Here is a 21,088-nt window from a genome sequence, read left to right as displayed (position 1 = left end):
GCAACATGGAAGTTATTGGTATGTTAAAAAAAAAAAAAAAGTTTCAGTGAAGTAGAAGTCTGATTGGAGGGGGTTCAGGAGAGAAGGAGAGGAACTTTTCTATATACTGTAGCAGAGAAATGGCAAAAGCCGGCGAGGAAAATGAGATCAAGCTCCCCCCCACCCTTTTAAGTACAGTGAAAATGTACTAAAGTATTTTAAAGACGGGGAATTACAGTATGTTTCTATGCTGGTAAGAATGACCAAGTGGAGGGTAAAATATGGATGATGCAGGGAGAGAAGGGACACTTGCTGGAGAATGTTCCAGAGTGGGTAGAGGGCATGAAGGGGTTGGTTTCACATATGAATGGTGGAGCTTATGCAACTGGAGAGATGGTGGTAGATGTGGGTACAAGTACTGATGTGTGGGCTGAGAGTAAGGTTGTGGAAGTTCCCTTCTGATTATGCCCATTTTCTCAGTGAAGTCAGAAGCAAGGCCATCAGCAAAGAGTGAAGAGGTCTGAGGAGGAGGTGGGAAGGTTCAAAAGAGAGAGGTAGTGTTGAGGAGTTGTCTAGGAGAAAGGCAGTATGAAAGTACTAGGGGCATGCATGAGTACCAGACAGCACTGAGGATTGAAGTTAGTGGCTATGAATTAAAATGAGGCCTAGCACTATGCTTGTGTGCTTTCTCCAGCCATGTTCAGCTGTGCATCTGCAGATGCTCACTTTTTTAACCAACCAATTGCTGTTGAGTTGATTCCAACTTATGATGACCTCGTGTGTCAGAGTAGAACTATGCTCCATGGGGTTTTCAATGGCTGATTTTTTGGAAATAAACTTGAACCTCCAACCTTTTGGTTAGCAGCCAGGTGTGTTAACTGTTTGCATCACTGATGCTCACTAAAAAAAAAAAAAACAAACCTGTTGTTGTCGAGTCAGTTCCGACTCATAGTGACCTAACTGTCCCATAGAGTTTCCAAGGAACACCTGGTAGATTCGAGCTGCTGACCTTTTGGTTAATAGATGTAGCTCTTAACCACTATGCCACTAGCGTTTCTGATGCTCGCTAGGCATTCTTTAAAACGTAAACCAAATTCCATCACTTCAGGCTTAAAATACTTTAGTAGCTTCTCGTTGCACTAAAGTGAAATCCAGACTCCTCACCCCATCCTGCAAAGCCCTACACAGTAGCCTGTACCTCCTTTCTAGCATAATCTCCAAGAATCTGGCTTCCTGGACTTCTTTCTGTTCTGGAAACAAGTAAGCGTGTTTCTGATGTAGCCTTTTGCACTAGCTGTGCCCTCTGCTTGAATTCTCTTTCCCCCTATCTTCACAGGGTTGGCTATTTGTTATCACTCAGATTTAATCTTAAATATTACCTCTCAGATCAAACTTCTCAGAATACCCAATCAAAAGTAGCCCCCTAATCACTATCATATTAAAAACCCATTGCCGTCGACTCAATTCGCACTCATAGCGACCCTATAGGACAGAGTAGAACTGCTCCATAGGGTTTCCAAGGAGCAGCTCGTGGATTCAAACTGCTGACCTTTTGGTTAGCAGCCGTAGTTCCTAACCACAGCGCTACCAGGGCTCCACTATCATATTACCACATTTTAATTTACCTCGTGGCAGTTTTACTGGCTCATCCATTGTTGCAGCACCTGGAAGAGTGCCTGGCACATAATAGATACTCAGTAAATATTTATTGAATAAATGAATTTGGATGAATGAATGAACAAATGGACACATAAAATTAATGGCTAAAAGTGAAAAGTAAGCCTCTGAACTAAAATATTTACAAAACATTAACTTTTCTTGTTTATTTTCTCTATTTGTCTGCTCAAACTGGGGAAAAGAATAAGTCACAGCTGAAAGAGCAGATATGGCGAACAGCCCATTTTGAGTTAGTAGCTGGCAGGGAAGAAGTACAAAATAAAATTCTTTCAAATTACGTTTTTGTAGACATCTTCTCTGACCTCAGTCAGATGAGTCACTGCTTAGTTTGTGATAAACTCAATATCCTTAGAAGAATATTTGTTTTCTCAGACTTGTAGGGGTAAAAGAACCCAACTCCAAATGTGAGAGGATAAAATGTTAAATAGTATGTAGCACTGAACTTGAAGTTAATTCAATGTTATAAATAGTTTCCTTTCTTACTCCTTAGAAACACTTATTGAGATTTATATATCAGCACTGTTCCCCTGGTGACAAAAATTGATTCATTGTTTATTAGCTCCTAAATTCATATTCTCTTAACTCAGCTGGGTGCTTCCACAGTTCAAATTTACTTCAGCTTCCAGCAAGTTCACTGGGTTTTCCATTGCCCGACTTTTCCTTAGGTAATTTGATAACTTATAAATACCATTTTTTTTTTGTGTCTGACATTTCCCTCCAAGGAACCTTGTTTAACATACATGCTTCATGCATAGTTTGGTCAATTTACATAATACAGGCTGCTTACATTTTCACTTTAAAAGCATTTGCCAACTTGCTGCTTCAAGCCAAGACAAGCCACCGGCCCTGTAGTATTGCATAAATAGGAGTTAGCAAAGAGTTCTACAAGCAGCTCTTTTTCCTCAGTGCCCTCAGTACTGGGCTTCCCCACAACCATACACCCCTAGGTGTTGCTGCTGCTATTCAGCAGCACTGTGTTTGCTAGTCTTGAGTAATTGGAGGGGACATCAACGGGCTGAGAGATGTGTGCCTTCCTCCTTTTCCAAATGCTGAAGTTTATTGGAATTTCTCATTTCTGGCCCCACTAAGCTCTCAAATCCAAGAAAGGCAATAAATGGGTAACTGTTTGCAGTTTCACATACATATAGAATTTTAAAAAGTATTCCCATGAAAGCACTACTTATTTAAATACCCTCACTTGTTGACCCCAAATAATTGTTTTAGTGCTTAATTTTTTCTTTTAAAGAACCCTTTAAAAATGGAGTGAAAAACAGCTGGGAAGAAGGAGGTATGAAGGTGAAGGGTGTGAGAAGGAACTTACAGGAAATCGATTGAATATATTCAGATGGTAGAAATAGCTGGGCCTTTGGAATGCATCCCTGTGCTGGCAGTGTCTACTCTGCTCTTGTCTCTTTATTGTTCGTCTTCCAAAGGATAGATGGTCAGCACCAACATTTCCTTGTGTTTGAGTCCTCTACTAGAATGTGTTTCACTAGAATGTAAGCTCCATGAAGAAGTTTTTCTGTTTTGTACATTGCTATAGAAATCTCTGGCTGGTGCTAATGGCTAAGCTCTCGGCCGCTAATCAAAAGGTTAGAGGTTTCAGTCCACCCAGAGGTGCCTAGAAAGAAAAGTCTGGCAATCTACTTCTGAAAAATCAGCCATTGCAAACACCATCTTTGCCCAGATAACTCCCTCCAGATTCAGCTCTGTTATGATTTCTTTCAGGAAGCTTTTACAGAATCAAATCCTCCAACACCCGATACTGCAATGATCTGTTTTCTTGTCTGTCTCCTAAAGTAAATAAGCTATGGATTCTTTGTCACCTGTATCTTCAGTTCTTTCCTAGTACAGTGCCTGACCAATGGTAGATGGTCAACAAAGAGGCAATATCTGAAGTGGTGGGGAAGAAGGTGGTATGGTATATAGCCAGTATGTCTCACTTATCTTATTACATACAGTATGTCGTCTTCCTCCATTGCACAGATTGTGTTGAGCATAGATTAAATCATATCCCATGATGCATTGATTAAAACCTGTGTAGTTTATACTGTATCCAGGACATGGACATGAGATTTCCATCCTCATATCCAATAGCCACACGCAATGAATTCAGAATGATCTCATCCACAAGTCATCAAATTAAACACAGGATACTTCTTAATTGTCTGCTAGGAATCAATATTAAGTTTGGCACTGTAGAGGCTACACAAGGAGGATAATGAGCAGAGAACATTCCTGACAACCAAAAATTTTATAACGTAGTTATGGAGGTGAAGCCACAAGAATGCTAGCTAAGGCAATATAGAAGAAAATGGAACTAGAAAATATTGAAAAACTAAGAGAAAGGGATGCTTATCCAGGGCTAGAGTTAGGGCTTCATGGATGAGGATTTGAGTTGACCCTTAAGGCATAAGGATATATGGCTAAATCTTCAAAGATAACTATAATGTAGGAATACGCAGAGAGATAAGAGTCATTGGGGTAGGTGGGGAACCAGGGAAGAAGATTGTTTCCAAGGAGCTAGAAGAGAATTTCAAAAAAGAGTAAGTATGGAAGATTAAATGTGGCTACAAATTCTTTGTCCTTCATCTCATCAAGAGGTTAAGTCTATATCTACTCCTCTTGAATCTGGGCTGGCCTTGTGACTTGCACTGACAATAGAAAGTGGAGGAAGTGATGCTGTGTGAATTCCAGAACTTAAGCCTTAAGAGGCCTTGCAGCTTCTGCCTTCACTACCTTGGAAATGTTGTCTTGAGTCTGACATGGGAGGAAGTCACATTAGCCTCCTAGAGGATAAGAGTCACATGGAGGAGAACTGAAACTTCCCCAACTGACAGCCAGTACCTACTGCTACCCATGAGATCCTCTTGGACCTTCCAGTCCAATTGACCCCCCTACTGATGCCACATGAGTGAGTCCAGGTGAAACCATCAGACGAACCACCCAGCCAAATCTAAGGATTCATGAGAAACAGTAAATCGTTGTTTTAAGCTACTATATTTTGGGATGATTTGTTACGCGGCAATTGATTGTTGTTAGGTGCTGTTGAGTCAGCTCCTACTCATAGCTACCCCATGTACAACAGAAAGAAACGTTGCACCATCCTCACAATTGTTGCTATGTTTGAGCCCATTGTTGCAACCACTGTATCAATCCATCTGATTGAGGGTCTTACTTTTTTTTCACTGACTCTTTATCAAGCGTGATGTCTTTCTCCAGTGATTGGTCCCTCCTGATGACATGTCCAAAAAAGTGAGATGAAGTCTTGTCATCCTCAATTTTAAGAAGCATTCTGGTTGTACTTTCTCCAAGACAGACTTGTTCTTCTGACAGTCCATGATATATTCAATATTCTTTGCCAACACCACAATTCAAGTGCATCAATTCTTTAGTTTTCCTTGTTCATGGTCCAGCTTTTGCATTCATATGAAGCAATTGAAAATACCATGGCTTGGATCAGGTGCACCTTAGTCATCAAAGTGACATCTTTGCTTAAGACTTTGAAGAGGCCTTTTGCAGCAGACTTGCCCAATGCAAATACATCGTTTGATTTCTTGACTGCTGTTTCCACGGGCATTAATTGTTGATCCAGGAAGAATGAAATCCTTAACAACTTCAATTTCTTTGCCATTTATCGTGATGTTTATTGGTCCAGTTGTAAGGATTTTCGTTTTCTTTATGTTCAGGTACAATCCATACTGAAGGCTGTCTTTTACCTTCATCAGTAAGTGCTTCAAGTTGTCTTCATTCTGGGTAAGCAAGGTTGTGTCATCTGCATATCTCAGGTTGTTAATGAATCTTCCTCCGATCCTGATGCCGTTCTTCTTCATATAGCCCAGTTTCTTGGATTATTTGTTCAGCATATAGATTGAATAAGTAAGGTGAAAGAATACACCCCTGCTGCACACCTTTTCCAATTTTAAACCTGATGTGCAACAGGCATAGGGAGGGAAGAAAATTGAGGGAAGACTGACAGATTTGGCTATGAGGATGTCATGGATGTTCTGACATCTCGGTTCTGGAAAAGGCCTGAAACTGTCAGGAATATTCTCATTTTACAAATGGATATACTAAGTAATCAAGGCCTGAGGCCATTAATTATTTGAATCATGTATTTGTTGTAATTAATAGTCTTGTTAAGATTCTATGCACCAAGAAATCCAGTCATTTGACTTCAGCTAATTGGCCCAAATTTATATTCAGCTTTCCCAACAATTATGTTTCTCATTGTAAATGAATAATTTTTATTTTTATTTTATTGTATTTTAAACAGGACCTCAACCACATAAGAAATTAGCCCTACAATTTGATATTTAACTTATAGCTTGAGTTAAAAGTTTTCTGCTTACTAGTGTAAAATGTTTTAAAATTTAAACCATTTAAAAATGTATAAAGTAAAAAGTGAAAGTTTTCCATAATCCTACTTCCTATACTTCCCTAAAAGCCAGCATTAACAGTTTGGTCTATATGTACACACATACGTCTACCATCACTTCACCTATCAGATTTATTCATTCTTCAAATAAAAGTGGAAGAATCACCATGCCCACAATTTCTGAAGAAATCATACACTTTTCTCTAGTGTATTAGAAGTGTTTTTTTTTTTCTTTCAATTGTGGTAAAAATATATGTAACAGAACATTTGCCAGTTCAACATTTTTTTTACATGTACAATTCAGTGACATTGATAATGCTCAAAAATGTTTTTAAAAGAAAGCCACAAACTGGAAATATGTCATTTCCTCCCATTATATTAAACTCAAGAATATGTGTCCCTATGTTTCCAAGTATAATGATGTAAACTAGGAGAGTAATAAGTTTCCCTTCGTTCCTAATCATTTGCACTACCTCCTCTTCCAGGGCATTGTATTAGCAGTTAGAGCTCTCAGTTTTGCTACTAAAAGAAAAGGGGAATTTTCTAGAAATTTTAGAATCTCTCCATGTGATGCTGATTTAGCCAGTTTTCTAAATGCCTATTCATATAAGAAACTCTTTATCTTTCTTAAAATTACCTTGAGTGTGCCCTATTTACAGTTGTGGACATTTAAGTCCAATTATTTTAATGATTATCTTAACCTTAACAAGCGCTTGGGAGTCCCTGGGTGGTGCCAATGGTTAACATTCTTGGCTGCTAACCAAAAGGTTGGAGGTTTGAGTTCATCCAGAGGTACCCAGGAAGAAAGTCCTGGTGATCTACTTCCAGAAAATCAGCCATTGAAAACCCTGTAAAACACAGGTCTACAGTGACACACGTGGGGTCGCCATGAGTTAGAATCTGCTTAATGGCAACTGGTAAACAAGAGTTTAGGGTGCAAAGAGATCTGTAAGTCTGATAGAGGTGGAAGAGCTGAAGCCCATAGTCTAGTCAAGGGTGAGCATGACATCTCAAGGCCTACCTGAAACCCCAAAGAAAATCTCCCGTGTAAGGGAGCTAGGGAGATGGGAGATCTTGAAGTTCTGCGATTACTACTGAAAAGAACTTTGAAAGATTCACTTGTTAGAAAGCACTGGTTATTCTAGCTCCTTAAGGAGCCCTGGTGGTGCAGTGGTTGAAGCAATTGACTGCTAACTGAAAGGTCAGCAGTTCAAAATCACCAGTGGCTCTGCGGGAGAAAGATGTGGCAGTCTGCTTCTGTGGAGATTTACAGCCTTGGAGACCTTATGGGGTCGCTATGAGTCGGAATGGACTCAATGGCAGTGGGTTTGGTTTTTTTGGGATGGGTATTCTAGTTCCTTAGCTAAGTTGTCCAAATTAAAGGCAGGTGAAACCAGAATTACATTTTGAAACATGATCTTACACAAAAAAGAATATCTTAAAATAATTTCAGACATCATTGTCATTTAGTCATATACAAAAGCTGCTTTTTTGACCAAAGAGTGTAGTTCAGAGAACAATGTACATAATACTCACGCTTTTGCTAGCTCCATTGATATTTGTTCCAAAGAGCATCCTTTTGTTTCAGGTATGAACACAACAACAAAAGCCAACGAGGCTAGGCTCATTATTGTGTATATAAAGCACACCCACGGCAGGCCAACAAGGTCTACAAAAGACAAAAGAAATGGGTTGGAAATGTGTTTTGTGTTGCTTTGATCCATTTGTGGACATCTGCTTTTTAGAACACGTACAAAACCATATGTATTTTCAAACATGCCAGTAGTATCCAGGGAAATGGGAATCACAAATGAAAAATGTAGTCAGACTCTGAAAGTTTCATTTGTACAAACTATCCCAGCTTTCTGTGGTAAATAGCCATCTTTTAACTATCACCATTTAAACCATTACCATCTTCTTGGTGGGCATGCTTTTCTTTTTCAAAATAGTAATATAGTATTATTAATATTAAAAAAACCCTGCTCATTGCAAAAACAGAATTTCGAACAATACAGAAACATAGAATGCAGAAAGTAAAATGTCTCCTCTCCCTCATCCTCCACAATTTCCTCTCCTTGGGAATTACCGCTGTAGCAACTTCATTTCTTTCCTGGTCAACATTTTTAATGACATATTTGTAGAGATGGATTTTTCTTGGAATGAGCTCACCCTTCTTTACTCTGATTTGAATACATCACTTCCTGTTGGCAATAGTTCATTATTTTTTAATAGCTAGCAGTGAATTGGTAATGTTTCTTCTTGGGTTCAGAGAAAAGAGCAATAATGATTCCAGTGAAAGCTATCAACTTGCTAAGATGCATCAGCAAGAAGCAAGATTCCCAAGCTTTCAGTGGATCTCACCTACCAGTCTAGTTTTTCCTCTGACAATTCTAGCCAGAGGTATAGTCCCTTTGTAGTCACTGACTGAGGACAAGGTACATTAACTGGTGAAGGGCAGCCCCCAAAGCACAGTGTCTGCCATTGGAGTTGTGTCACCCCCTGGCTCAACTGCAGAAAGTTGAGTGTGGCAGGAAGTAATGAGAAAAAAGCTGACTCTTTCTGAACACAAGCTCAGCCCAGCCACAGATTTAAGAATTGCAAACAGCCCTTCAATTAACAGCTGCAGCCACAAATCACAGTTGGCCCGTTCTGGAAAACTTACTAAGCAAGTTGTGTACCGAGGCAGCTTTAATAAATGCAGAGTAGAAGGATCTAAGCATACTACCAACTTGTCTATCAGTCAGTTGTGCTGCAGTGTGGAGAAGCAACAAAAAGGAACAGCACTGCAGTTCCTTTGGTAATTTTAATTAAACCCCCATTCTTCTGTGCTTTCCTTTGCTGCTGGCACAGGGTTTTGCCCAAGTGATTGCTTAATAAAAAACTTGTAGAATTGATCCTTCTTCCCTCTCAGGAACAATAAAACTAGAATACAGGAATCTGAACACACCAAAAAGGTCATCGCATCAAACCTCTCCCCCAATTCTGTTTGAAAAATTGCAGTAACAGGGAGCTCACCACTTCACAAAGATTGTGAGACAACTCTGTCAGAAAGTGATTCCCTTACTTAGAGTCCAAATCTACCTTTCAGTAAATTCTGTTGGAGGTCCTGCTTTGTCCTTTGACATTACACACATTAAGTTATCTCCTCCTTCCTCTTTTCTTCATAACAGCCATTCAAATATCTGAATGCATCTCCATCCCTTCTCTGAGTATCCTTTCATCCAAGTCAAACATCTTGAACTCTTCCATTCTTCACACAACAGAAGTGACATGTCCTCCTCATCCAGGTCGCTCTCCTTTGCTGGGTGCACTGTAATTTTTAAATACTGTCTTTACAATATTTAATCGTCCCTCTTAAATTACTCCTGAGCACAATACTGCAGCTGTGTCATGACCACTGCAGAGTAAGTTTGTCTGTCTGCAATACTCTGATCTCTTGATACACCTAAAATTGCATAAAGAGTTTTGGCATTCAAAGGCTTGCCACCAAGTAGAACCCTTATATCTTTTAGATCTCTGTATCCTGCACTTGAGAAATTGATTTTTTTCAAAATAAGTACAGAATCTCAAACTCATTCCAATTAAATGTCATCTAAAGGTTTTTAGATCACTCTAGGATGTTAACTGAGAACTTCCAAGTCTTCACTAGCTCATCCAGTATATAAGCTGTCCTTCCCAGAGATGATTTTGCCATCTGTTTTCATCCCTCATCATGCCTCTGTCTCTGTCTCAAAGAGCAGATGAGGTGTGTGTGTATGTATGTGTGTACACGTGTGTGTGAAGGTGAAGGGCATGTATCTACATATGTGATGAAGGTAGGAAAGGTACAGTCAGCACTCATGAGATAATGACCAATGCTTTTATTTCTCTTAGTCTTGGGCTATCTCTAAAAAATGAAAGCCATAAGCATTGAAAATGTTTATATAAAAACCCAAACCATGCTTAAATAGCAATTCCAAAAGTTAATTTTCAAAAGTAGATGTGTACAAAAAAAAACAACAAAAAAAAAAACCATATATATATATACACATATATATGAGTCCTGCTGGTGGTGGTGCAGCGGCTAAGAGCTCGGCTGCTATCCAATAAGTCAGCAGTCCAAATCCACCAGTCGCTCCTTGGAAACCCTGTGAGGAAGTTTTACTCTGTCCTGTAGGATTGCTATGAGTTGGAATTGATTCAGTGGCAACGGGTTTGGTTTTTACATATACAGAAAAAATATATGAAAGAATATCTATCTATCTATCTATCTATATTTTAAAAAAGAAAAGGAATCCCAATTCATCGGTCAGTTTTGGAGAATGCTGGGGAGCCATCTCATTATTTTGAAAACTGGAAAATAAAGAGAAAGTGTCAAGCAGTTATTTGCCTTTCTTATATGGTCCATACTTGAGGGTAGCCAAAATGTTCATGAGAAGAATTTCTCCTTAGAGAAATATTTTAGATAATAAGTATTCCAGTTGGAAGGATATACCACCATCAGCTGTGCAAAAGTTTGCAAACCAACAAAATCCAAATTTCTTCAGTCCTCTAGATGTAAATACCAATTTACAGGAAACCCGAAGGACAGAGGGACATGTGACATGAATGCAATCAGTCAATTCCAGACTTCGGAAAACTCTATGAAATAAATGACCCAGTTTCTTTAACAATAACAAAAAAAGAAATGGAGATTAAACTTACAAATTATAAGAGACTTATCAACCAACTGTAAATTATGTATTTGGATCCTGATTCAAACATACTATAAAAAACAATGATAAGACATTTGGGGGAATATGAACACAGACTGGATGTTTGATATTAAGGAATTATTATTGATATTTCTAAATGTGTGTGATAATGATATTGTGGCTATATATTTTCAATGTCTTATCTTTTAGAGATCCATGCTGAAATTTTACAGGCAAAATAATATTATGTCTGTGTGATATGACTCAATAATTTGGGGAAAAAAGTAGGTGTGGCTACAAATTAATTATGATCGATAACCATTTAAGTTGGGTGACGCGTACATCAGGTTTGTTGCCATTCTCTTACTTTTTAATACGTTTGAAAATGTCCATGTTAATTTTTTTTAAGCAGGTGTGCTTCCCTAATATTTGTTCTCAAAACACAAAATACATTAGAGGAAAGTAACGATTTCTTACCAGTCACAGTCAAAAAGGTCAGAGAAATGAGGAGGTTGATGCCCCAGTTCATGCTAGAAGTTAAAGCCATGGCTCGTCCTCTAATCCCACCAGGAAAAATCTCGCTGAGCACCAGCCAGGGCACTAAAAGAAGGGGAAGAATGTTCAGGGACAGTAGAATTAACAAAAATCCATTGACACCATGCAAGCCTGTGTTTGCTGCCCTGGTCCTGCATGGATTTGTGGTTGGAGAGTTGTGGCATTTCCTACCTAAGCAGGATGGAGGAGCGATAGGCTTTCTCCTCACCTCCAGCCAAGTGAGAGAGAATTCAGGAGAAGAACTGGGAGAGCTTGACAAAGGTCCCAGGGAGTTGGGAGGGATAAAAGATGCTAGTATCAGACGCTGGCCTGAGAAATGCAAATGGGAGGGGCAGAGACTGGAGCTACCTGCCTGGCAGCAACAAGAGAGCTAGCTTTGGACATCTGCCAAGGCAGGAGCACTAGTGCCAGATCCCAGCTGTACCTGCTATGAGACTGTGCCCTTTCCTGTATTCTCCTTTCCTCTGACCTTGGAGAAGTCCAAAATGATAGCTAATGAGCGGGTAGGAAATAGAGTTAGGAGGGTGAGAGGAAGCCCACTGATCTCCCTTCTCCTTCTTGGCTTCCTGGCCTAGGGCAATGACAAGCTAGGTGGCGAGAGGCTCTAAATTAGATAGCGCTCAAAGATTTGATTATTATACCGAAGAAACGCTTGAATTTCTGAAATGAGACTCCTCTTGGCACTAAAATAAATCAGAGGACTTTTTATTATCTAAGAGTGACAGGGAATGTTATAGGACCTGCCTGATGGGGTTAGAAAGGGCAGTGGAGTAGTAAATTAACTTGTCTTCTGCTCACAGCCTATCACACCCAGTTTGCTTGATAAAATAGCTCTGAGTCCTTACTGTGGGCTGAGTTTTTTGTTTTTTTTTTTAATTGTACTTTGGATGAAGGTTTACAGAGCAAAGTAGTTTCTCATTAAGCAATTAATACACATATTGTTTGTGGCATTGGTTGCCAACCCATAACATGTCAACATTCTTCCCTTCTCGACCTTGGGTTCCTCATTACCAGCTTTCCTGTCCCTTCCTACCTTCTCATCTTTGCCCCTGGGCTGGTGTGCCTGTTTAGTCTCATTTTATTTTATGGGCCAGTCTAATCTTTGGCTGAAGGGTGAACCTCAGGAGTGACTTCAGTACTGAGTTAAAAGGGTGTCCGGGGGCCATACTCTCGGGGTTTCTCCGGAGGGCTGAGCACTTTATAAACATTATCTCACTTGGTGCTCACAAAAATCCTACAGGGTAGGAACAGAAGAGGAAACTGAGGCTGAGAAGAGTTAATAACTTGCCAAGGTCACAGAGCTTGTAAGTGGCAGAGGTGGTATTGAGCCCTGGCAGTCAGACTTTGGAATGTATGCTTTTTAATTACTGTGCTGTCTTGGTAGTGGCTCAATAACATTTGTTAATGAATAAGTTCATGTGGATTGTAAGCACTTTTGATTATGAGGAAAGAAGTTCTGAAAAGCTGCCTCAGTCCTGACTCACTGCTGGCTAATTCTCTTGTTTTGGAAAGCCTGCGTTTGTACACTGACCAGTCCCTGTGGGGCACAAATGGTTAAAGCGCTTGACTGCTAACTGAAAGGTTGGCAGTTCAAGTCCACCCAGAGGCAGCTTAGAAGAAAGACCTGGCAATCTACTTCTGAAAAATCAGCCATTGAAAATCCTATGGAGCACGGCTCTGCTATGACACACATGGGGTCGCCAGGAGTTGGAGTCGACTCGAAGGCAACTGATACATATACCCACCAGCCCCATAATCCTAGCCCAGAAGAGGAAGAAGCAGGAAGCCAGGAAGAGGTCCCAGTGCCAGCAACCACATCAGCCATCTCTGCCAGAACTGAGCTGTGCCTATATGTTAACAATTTGCCTCTCTTGACAAGATCACATTCTGTAGAGAAAACATCTATTTGTAGTGAATATGATGTTTTAAAACAAGACAAATAAGTTGAGTCACAGAAGGATGGAATTTTATTTTTTCTTGATATCTTCTCCAGATGAATCTACGTAGTTTACCTTTAGGGCATGAAAGATAATTGTAACAAAAGCAACATAATTATTATTGTTTTAAATAATAGGGGATTCAAAAATAAAATTCCATACCATCTTTCTACTTACCCCTCTCCCAGAAGAACTTCACTAGTTTCTGGCAGATTATATCCTTGGTGGAAACACTTTTCTCTCCTAATGAGACCAGAACAATGTTCAGGTAATGTTGCCTTGAGCTTTGCAAGATTAGGGATCTGGCTCTGAGTGGAATGATTTCTATGTAATTCTAGTGAGGCCTTTGTAGTGAAGACTTTCCCTTGGGCCAAAACAAGATAAAGTCATATAAATTCCATTTTTTAATCTAAGTAATCTATGCACAAATCATGCCACTGGTTGGAGTGGAGCTAAGGGAGTTCCTTACCACCTTTTGCTCTAGTGACCATGAGGAAAGGTTGGGGAGACAGGGTACCCTTCCATTTTCTTTTCTTTTGATAGAAAGGTTAGCACAAGGTTTCTTGCTCCCCTTTCACCCCCATCTCATCACCTGTCAACCCCTCTTCTTCCCCTCCCCACCTTTGATCTTGATGGTCTCTTGGGATTATCTGGTGGGGTTTTGGGAGAATCACTGTTGGGGTCATCAGAATCTGGTTGACCTCAGATGAGAATAAGCTGACTCTGCTGTTGTAGAAGGTGGTGGATCTGGCCAATAAGAAGATGGGTCAGTTGCACAAAGCACTAGTTATATGTGCTCAGTCTGAACTGTCAGGAGCTTGCAGAGAAGAGTACAAGATCCACACTGAAAGTCTGTCCTAAGTTCAACTCAGCAGCTGAGCCAAGTCCTTGGGCAGTTTAACCAGTTGGTGAGCAATGAACTACATACTATAAAGGAGATTCTCATCCGTCCCCGTTCTGATAGGAACTTTTTATGACAGGCAAACCCTGCACCTGACATTTCCAAGAAAAATGTGTGGTTGCGGAATGCTTAATACTTCTTATCTAATAGAAATAATTAAGGAATTGAAATCTTGGTTTATTTAATATTAACAAACTGGGCATTGCAACAACAGACAAATGTTTTGACAAAGATGGTTCAGCCTCCCAATATGGAGCCTGTCAAGTCCATAAAAAGGAGAATGTTATTTTAGCAATGATTTCAGAACCATAAAGTCACAGATTTTCAGATAGAGAGTGACATAAAAATCTGAAAGTGGTGCTTGCCACAAGATGGAACTTACTGCAGTTAAGTGTTTCCATGGCAGACTTAGGGGCAAGATGGTGCATGATTCTTACAGGCCTCAATGTTCTCTGAAGAGATGCTATGAATGCCCAGAGCAGAAAGAATGACAAAGCCCCATTTCAGTTCATAATTAAAGAGCACAGAGGCATAAACCACCATGTAAGAATTTAATATGTTGATGCTTATAATAACAGGTGGAAGTTTTCTTAAAAGCACTGATGTTTTCTCCCTTTAAAAACCTGTTGCCCTCAAGTCAACTCCGACTCAGAGTGACCCTGTAAGAATAGCGCAGAACTGCCCTGTAGGGTTTCCACGGAGCGGCTGGCAGATTCAAACCACAAACCTTTTGGTTAGCAGTGGAGTTCTTAACCACTGCACCATTAGATGGCACAATTTCTCCCCAAGGAAAATCAATTTATTGCCACATGCGAGGGCTCCCTTTCACTGCCCAGTAGAAGTGATCATTCTCCCTGGGCAGCACGGCCCCATCACAAGGAAGGAAGGCATCCTCTATATCCCTTAACCTGATGATAGGCCAATAGGGGCTGCTCTGTCCTATTTGCTTGTGAGGAATTCACAGAATACACATTGACAAAACAGAGACACATTGAACTCTTCAGGAACACAGCCACTGAAGTTTAGTGAGCCCTGAAACAATTCTCCTTGACTCTTATTATTACACTTTCAACTTCATTCAACTCCAGGATTACCTCAGCAATTTGTGCCCTATAAATGTCATAGTGTGGCCATGTTGTTAAGGCTTGCAACAACTGAAGAAATTTTGAACTTCCTGGGAGTAATTGTCCATAGATTTTGGAACTCGTAGCTCACCTGGTATTAAATAATCAGGGCTGCCCATCAGAACCTGCTGATTCAGACTAAGTCTGCAAACAGAGTGTTTACGGCTGCACAGTGTCATAAAAAGACTATGAAGGATCAATATGTTGAAGTCTCTCTGTATTCAATTGATGAGATGGGACTTGGCTTAATGGGGACACTCAAATCGAAATGACTTAGCCCTGGATAGAGATAGATAGCTGCCGTTGAGTCAACTCTGACTCATGGTGACCTTATGTACAACAGAACAAAACATCGCCTGGCCCTGCATCATCCTCACAATTGCCAGCATGTTTGAGTTCACCATTGGAGTTACTGTGCCAATCCATCGCACCAAGGGTCTTACTTACCCTCACTGGCTCTCTACTTTACCAAAATACAGTGTCTTCTTCCAGCCACTGATTCTGCCTGATGGTGTGTCCAAAGCAAGTGAGTTGGACCATGTTCTGTGGTGATTCAGAAGGCTTTCATTGGCTAGTTTTTGGAAGTAGATCTCCAAGTCTTTCTTCCTAGTTTGTCTTAGTCTGGAAGCTCTGCTGAAACCTGTCCACCACGGGTGACCCCGCTGGTATTTGAAATACCACTAACATAGCTTCCGGCATCATAGTGACATGCAAACCACCACAGTATGACAAACTGATAGATAGGTGGTGAGATTAGCCTTACCGTGTGTAAGTTATCATGCTTATCTCCTCCCCCAAACTGCCGCAGTTTGCCCACGGAAGATATCATTCAGCTTGCTGTGCTCTCAGATTTAAACTCTGCACAATTTCCATTCAGCTTGAGCTCTTCCTGAACCACCTGGCACACTAGGCCAGGGTTTGAAAGACTCATGGCGGTCTTGGAACCCTTACCAGAGAACGCCTAGCAACTTTGGAGAAAGCTCTACACTCAGACTGCAGAGTTGATTTGACAGAGAGGCCAAATCCTATGGCTTTTATTGCCTTTGCAGGCAGCATGCAGCATACCTAGCTCTCTGACTGCAAAAGGGATACTTAAAATGTGAAATTGAGAGGGAATGTGCCCACTTCCTTCCAACCAGATGTTTAAATTGCAGCATCATAAGTTTCCTTAGTGGAAAAATTACATTCTTTCAAAAATATACTCCACTATTGGCCACCATCTCCAGCATCAGCAAAGTTATGGTAGCTTTAATTTCTTTTTCTTTTTGTGTTTCCACTTTTCTCAGTCTCCTTGAGTTGTGCCCACTCAGACCCTCTTGGAAAAGAACTAACTTTATTCAAGAAGAGTATCTTGGATTACTTACATTACAAACCAAGATAAGCAATGAAATACAGCCTGAGTATTCCCCCGTGTTTTCGTCCTAATGATCTCTGGTCAAAACCAACTGAAATGATTTAAAATATATATATTTTGAGGAAAATTGGACAAAATAGAATAACCCTCAATGAAAGATGCCAGAGTTAAAAATGAAACCCTTTTTTGATCAGATACCAATTGGGAATAAGAATTCTATAGCAGTTTTCTCCAAAATTTCCTCCTTATATAGCATTTAAAATAATTTGAGAAACTAATTACTTTCTTTAATTTTTAAGCTGACATCTAACATTTTTTCATCATAGATTTAAATAATAGCAAAGGATGCAATTTCTATTGTGTTACAAACCCTAACATTTCAAAATAGAATGGTTATATCACTCTTTTAAATGTTTCCAGTGGAATCTGAATATTCATAACTATTTGATAGCCAGCATCATTCATTTTAAAATTATAGCAACAAGGTATTTAAAATAGATCAAAACTATAGAAATATATTACAAATTTTTAGAAATAATTATTAAAAATTAAAAGTGAAAATTAATATTGGAAATATCTCTTAATGAGAGGGATAGGGAGCTTTTTCTTTACTAAGTATTTGTGAGTGAATGTCACTTATTTCTAGTATAACATGATACATTTCTACTTTTTAGAAAGACGAAATTTACTGTTCTCAAGGATAATGAAAATAGATGGGGAATTGAGGAAATTCTGTAATCTCACTGTCACTCAATCCTTTGAATTAACAACAGTTATTTGTAATGATCTAGCATCCGATAACTTGATTAGGCCATCCTTCAGTTTTGTTGAAAATAAATTATTGGAAACATCTGGGCCTGTGAAAAGATTGTATCTAATCAGAGTCATTTTCAACACCTACAGCAATATTTCCAGTCGTCTTTTTCATTAGTGTTCTTGAGGTTTTTGTAATTTGGAACATGTATCCTATAAGATTTCTACTGGGTGTGCTTTCTTTTAAGTGGGAGAACAATTATAACTGGGGAAATGAGGAAGTAGAAATTTTAGGAAACAGATTTTTGGAGCTTGAAGATCTGGAAATTGATTTCCTTTAAAGTATCATCGAAGAGTACTCCTTGAAAAAGGAACCCCCACCCATTGCCATCAAGTCAATTCCGACTTTATAGGACAGAGTAGAGCTACCGCATAGGGTTTTCAAGGAGCAGCTGGTGGATTCAAAGTGCCGACCTTTTGGTCAGCAGCCGAGCTCTTAACCACTGTGCCAGGGCTCCGATGAACTCTCAGGGGTATGCAAAGCCCAATTTGCTGACCTTGAATTAGGGCTTGAACTGCAAAACAAAAAAGGAAGGTGCTACAAGAAATTGATCTTTTTCTAGCTTAGCTATAACTGAATGTCAAGGCTTCAGATGTAATATTTTATGTTGTATTTTTTCAGTTTTTATTCTTTTCACTTCAATCAGAAAAATAGTTTAGCTTTTTAATGTTGCAAATGTTCCTTAGAAAAATTCTTAACATTGCATTCTGGAAAGTAATAAGGAAACAAATGCTTGTGTTTATTAAGATACGGTTAAAACCTTAGTCAGCCACTACAATGTCTTTACTGCCCAATACTTATGAATTCCAAGGGCATAGGACTATACTTAGGAGTGCCTGGGTAGTGCAAACAGTTAATTGCTCAACTACTAGCCAAAGGTTGGCAGTTCGAACCCACCCAGAGACACCTCGGAAGACAGGCTTGGCGATCTGCTTCTGAAAGATTGCAGCCTTGAAAACCCGATGGAGCAATTTTACTCTGCACACGTGGGGTCGTTAGGAGTGAGAATTGCCTTGACAGCAACTAACAATAACAAGATAACTATACTTGGAGAGCTGGACTGGGAGGAGGGTTAAACAGTGCTGTGTTATATGAGTAGTTGCTGATGGTGTTGGTATAGATGGTTTCCTTGCTGATGGTGTCATTTTGCTATATGTTTAGTTATGCTTATGCTACAAAGGGGCCCTGGTGGAGCAGTGAATAAGCATTTGGCTGCTAACCAAAAGGTCAGCAGTTTGAATCCACCAGCTGCTTCTTGGAAACCCTATGGGGTAGTTCTACTCTGTCCTACAGCGTCACTATGAGTAGGAATCGACTCGAAGCCAACGGGTTTTGGTTTTTATGCTACAAAAGCGCAGTTTTAGACTCTTGGGTTCTGTCAGTACTACTGTTGCACAATCTAACTTTAAAGAGGAAAACGGGATATAATTAGCTAATAGGTCGTATTTCCTTAAGTTTTTCCTCTCTCCTTTGCTTGGATACAAATGTCATGTAGAACCATGTGGATGCTATTTTTGGTTCACTTTGCATTTTTTTAGAATTTTATTTTAAAAGCTTCCCAGGTGATTTTTTTTTTTTTTAATTGTGCCTTAGGTGAATGTTGACAGAGCAAGTAGCAAATTGGTTTTCCATTCAATACACAAATTGTTTCGTGGCATTGGTTGCAATCCCTGCAACGTATCAGCACGCTCCCCATTACCACCCTGAGTTCCCCATTTCCATTCCTCTGGTTTTCTTGCCCCTTTCTGCCTTCTAGTCTTTGCCTTTGGGCATATGTTGTCCTTTTGGTCTTATGTAGATGATTGTTCTAAAGAGCACTTTCCTCACCTGTGTTATTATTTGTTTATTAAAAAAAAAAAAGCCCCACTGCCATTGAGTTGATTCCAACTCATAGCCATCCTATGGGATCTTTTGTTTATCTATAGGCCTGTCTATTATTTGGATGAAAGGTGACTTCTGGGAATGGCTTCAGTTCCAAGTTAGAAGGGATAGAAGGGCTATAGTCTCGGGGGTTTCTCCAGTCTCTCTCAGATCAGTAAGTCTGGTCTTTTTTATGAATTTGAATTTTCTTCTACATTTTTCCCCCCACTATAACTGGGAACTTCTATTGTGACTCTAGTCAGAGCTGTTATTAGTGGTAGCTGGGCATTATCTAGTTCTGGTCTCAAGCTGGTGGAGGCTGTGGTTCCTATGGTCCATTAGTCCTTTGGACTAATGTTTACTTGAATCTTTGGTTTTCTTCACTCTCCTTAGCTCCAGACGGAAAGAGACCAATAGTTACATCTTACAAGGCCCCTCGCAAGCTTTTAAGACCCCAGATGCCACTCATCAAAGCAGGGTGTAGAACATTTTCTTTACAAACTATGTTATGCCAATTGACCTAGATGTCCTCCGGCACTATGGTCCTTAGCCCTCAGTAACTCAGTCCCTCAAGGTGTTTGGTTATGTCTAGGTTGTTTCCATGACTGTGCCCACTGTGTGCTCTATTATATATATGAATATACATGCAGCACACACAAAACTTTGCGTTATTTTAATGAATAACACCAGAAAATCTAATTCACTATTTCAGCCATATAGAAATGAACTTTAATTTAATTAATTGGTCAGAAGAAGGGGTATTTGTGTGAAAATTAGTGATAACTGGAACCTAGGATTTAAAAGAGGAAGGAAAAAGCTTTGAAAGACTTTAAGGTAGACACACTTAACACAAACCCGTCATGTAGATATTATTGCATAATAGCTACATGCGTAATAAAACTCTCCTGTTTAAAAAATATTTACGCAATATGCCTTTTCTCTAAAGGTGTATAATTATCTCATAAAAACCAGTTGCTGTCAAGTCGATTCTGATTCATGGCAACCCCATATTTTGCAGAGTAAAACTGTACTCCTAGAGTTTTCAAGACTGTGACCTTATGAAAGCAGATAGCCATACCTTTCTTCCAAGGTGCCTCTGAGTGGGTTCAAACTGCCAACATATTGGTTAGTAGTTGAGCGGTTAACTGTTTGTGCCAGCCAGGATTCCATAATTATCCCATTGTTGTTGTTAGGTGCTGTCGAGTCAATTTCAGCTCATAGCAACCCTATGTGACAGAGTAGAACCGCCCTATACTGTTTTCTTGGATGTAATCTTTATGGAAGTAGATCACCAGGTCTTTCTCCCATGGAGCTGCTGGGTGGGTTTGAACTACCAACCTTCGCACTACTAGGGCTCCTTTATAATTATTTCATAGAATGGTGGAATGGAAGGTGAGCACTTAAAAACATTTTGACTGTGTTGGTTCTGGGTGGTGCAAATGGTTAACACCTCCGGCTGCTAACTGAAAAGTTGGAGGTTTGAGTTCACCCAGAAGTACCTTGGAAAAAAGCCCTGGTGATTTACTTCCAAAAAATTGGCCATTGAAAACACTATGGTGCACAGTCCTACTCTGACACACATGGGGTCACCAGGAGTCAGAGTCGACCCGATGGCAACTGGTTTTGGTTACTGTGTTGGTTGTGAATGTTAGGGGCCTGGAGCCTAGGAGGAAATATGAAGACTATCAAAATCTCTTTTGATACACTTGATATACTTCTGGTACATAAACTTCTGTGTCTTATAGTGAAGTAGCTAAGTAAACTTCCAGATTAGAACCTACTGTTCCACATCCCTGGAATTGTTATAATCTTTAGCTGGAAATGTTACATGAGCAA

The 21,088-nt window shown here is 39.8% G+C and overlaps 1 protein-coding gene across 1 annotated transcript in view; it reads right to left on the bottom strand.

Annotated features, from left to right (window-relative positions):
- Positions 1–21,088, bottom strand: part of SLC2A12 (solute carrier family 2 member 12) — a 62,776-nt gene that overhangs the window by 6,041 nt on the left and 35,647 nt on the right. Inside the window, exons 3-4 of the mRNA XM_004368975.3 lie at positions 11,185–11,307; positions 7,571–7,703 (exon numbers count right to left, since the gene is read on the bottom strand). Of these exons, the coding sequence (XP_004369032.2) occupies positions 7,571–7,703; positions 11,185–11,307 (256 nt within the window). The remainder of the gene's footprint in view (positions 1–7,570; positions 7,704–11,184; positions 11,308–21,088) is intronic.

The sequence above is a fragment of the Trichechus manatus genome, unplaced genomic scaffold (genome assembly GCF_000243295.1).
Source record: "Trichechus manatus latirostris isolate Lorelei unplaced genomic scaffold, TriManLat1.0 scaffold00002, whole genome shotgun sequence".
In the NCBI taxonomy this organism is placed as follows: domain Eukaryota; kingdom Metazoa; phylum Chordata; class Mammalia; order Sirenia; family Trichechidae; genus Trichechus; species Trichechus manatus.
Note: the sequence above shows the minus strand (reverse complement) of the source record. Positions and strands in the feature narration are given on the sequence as shown.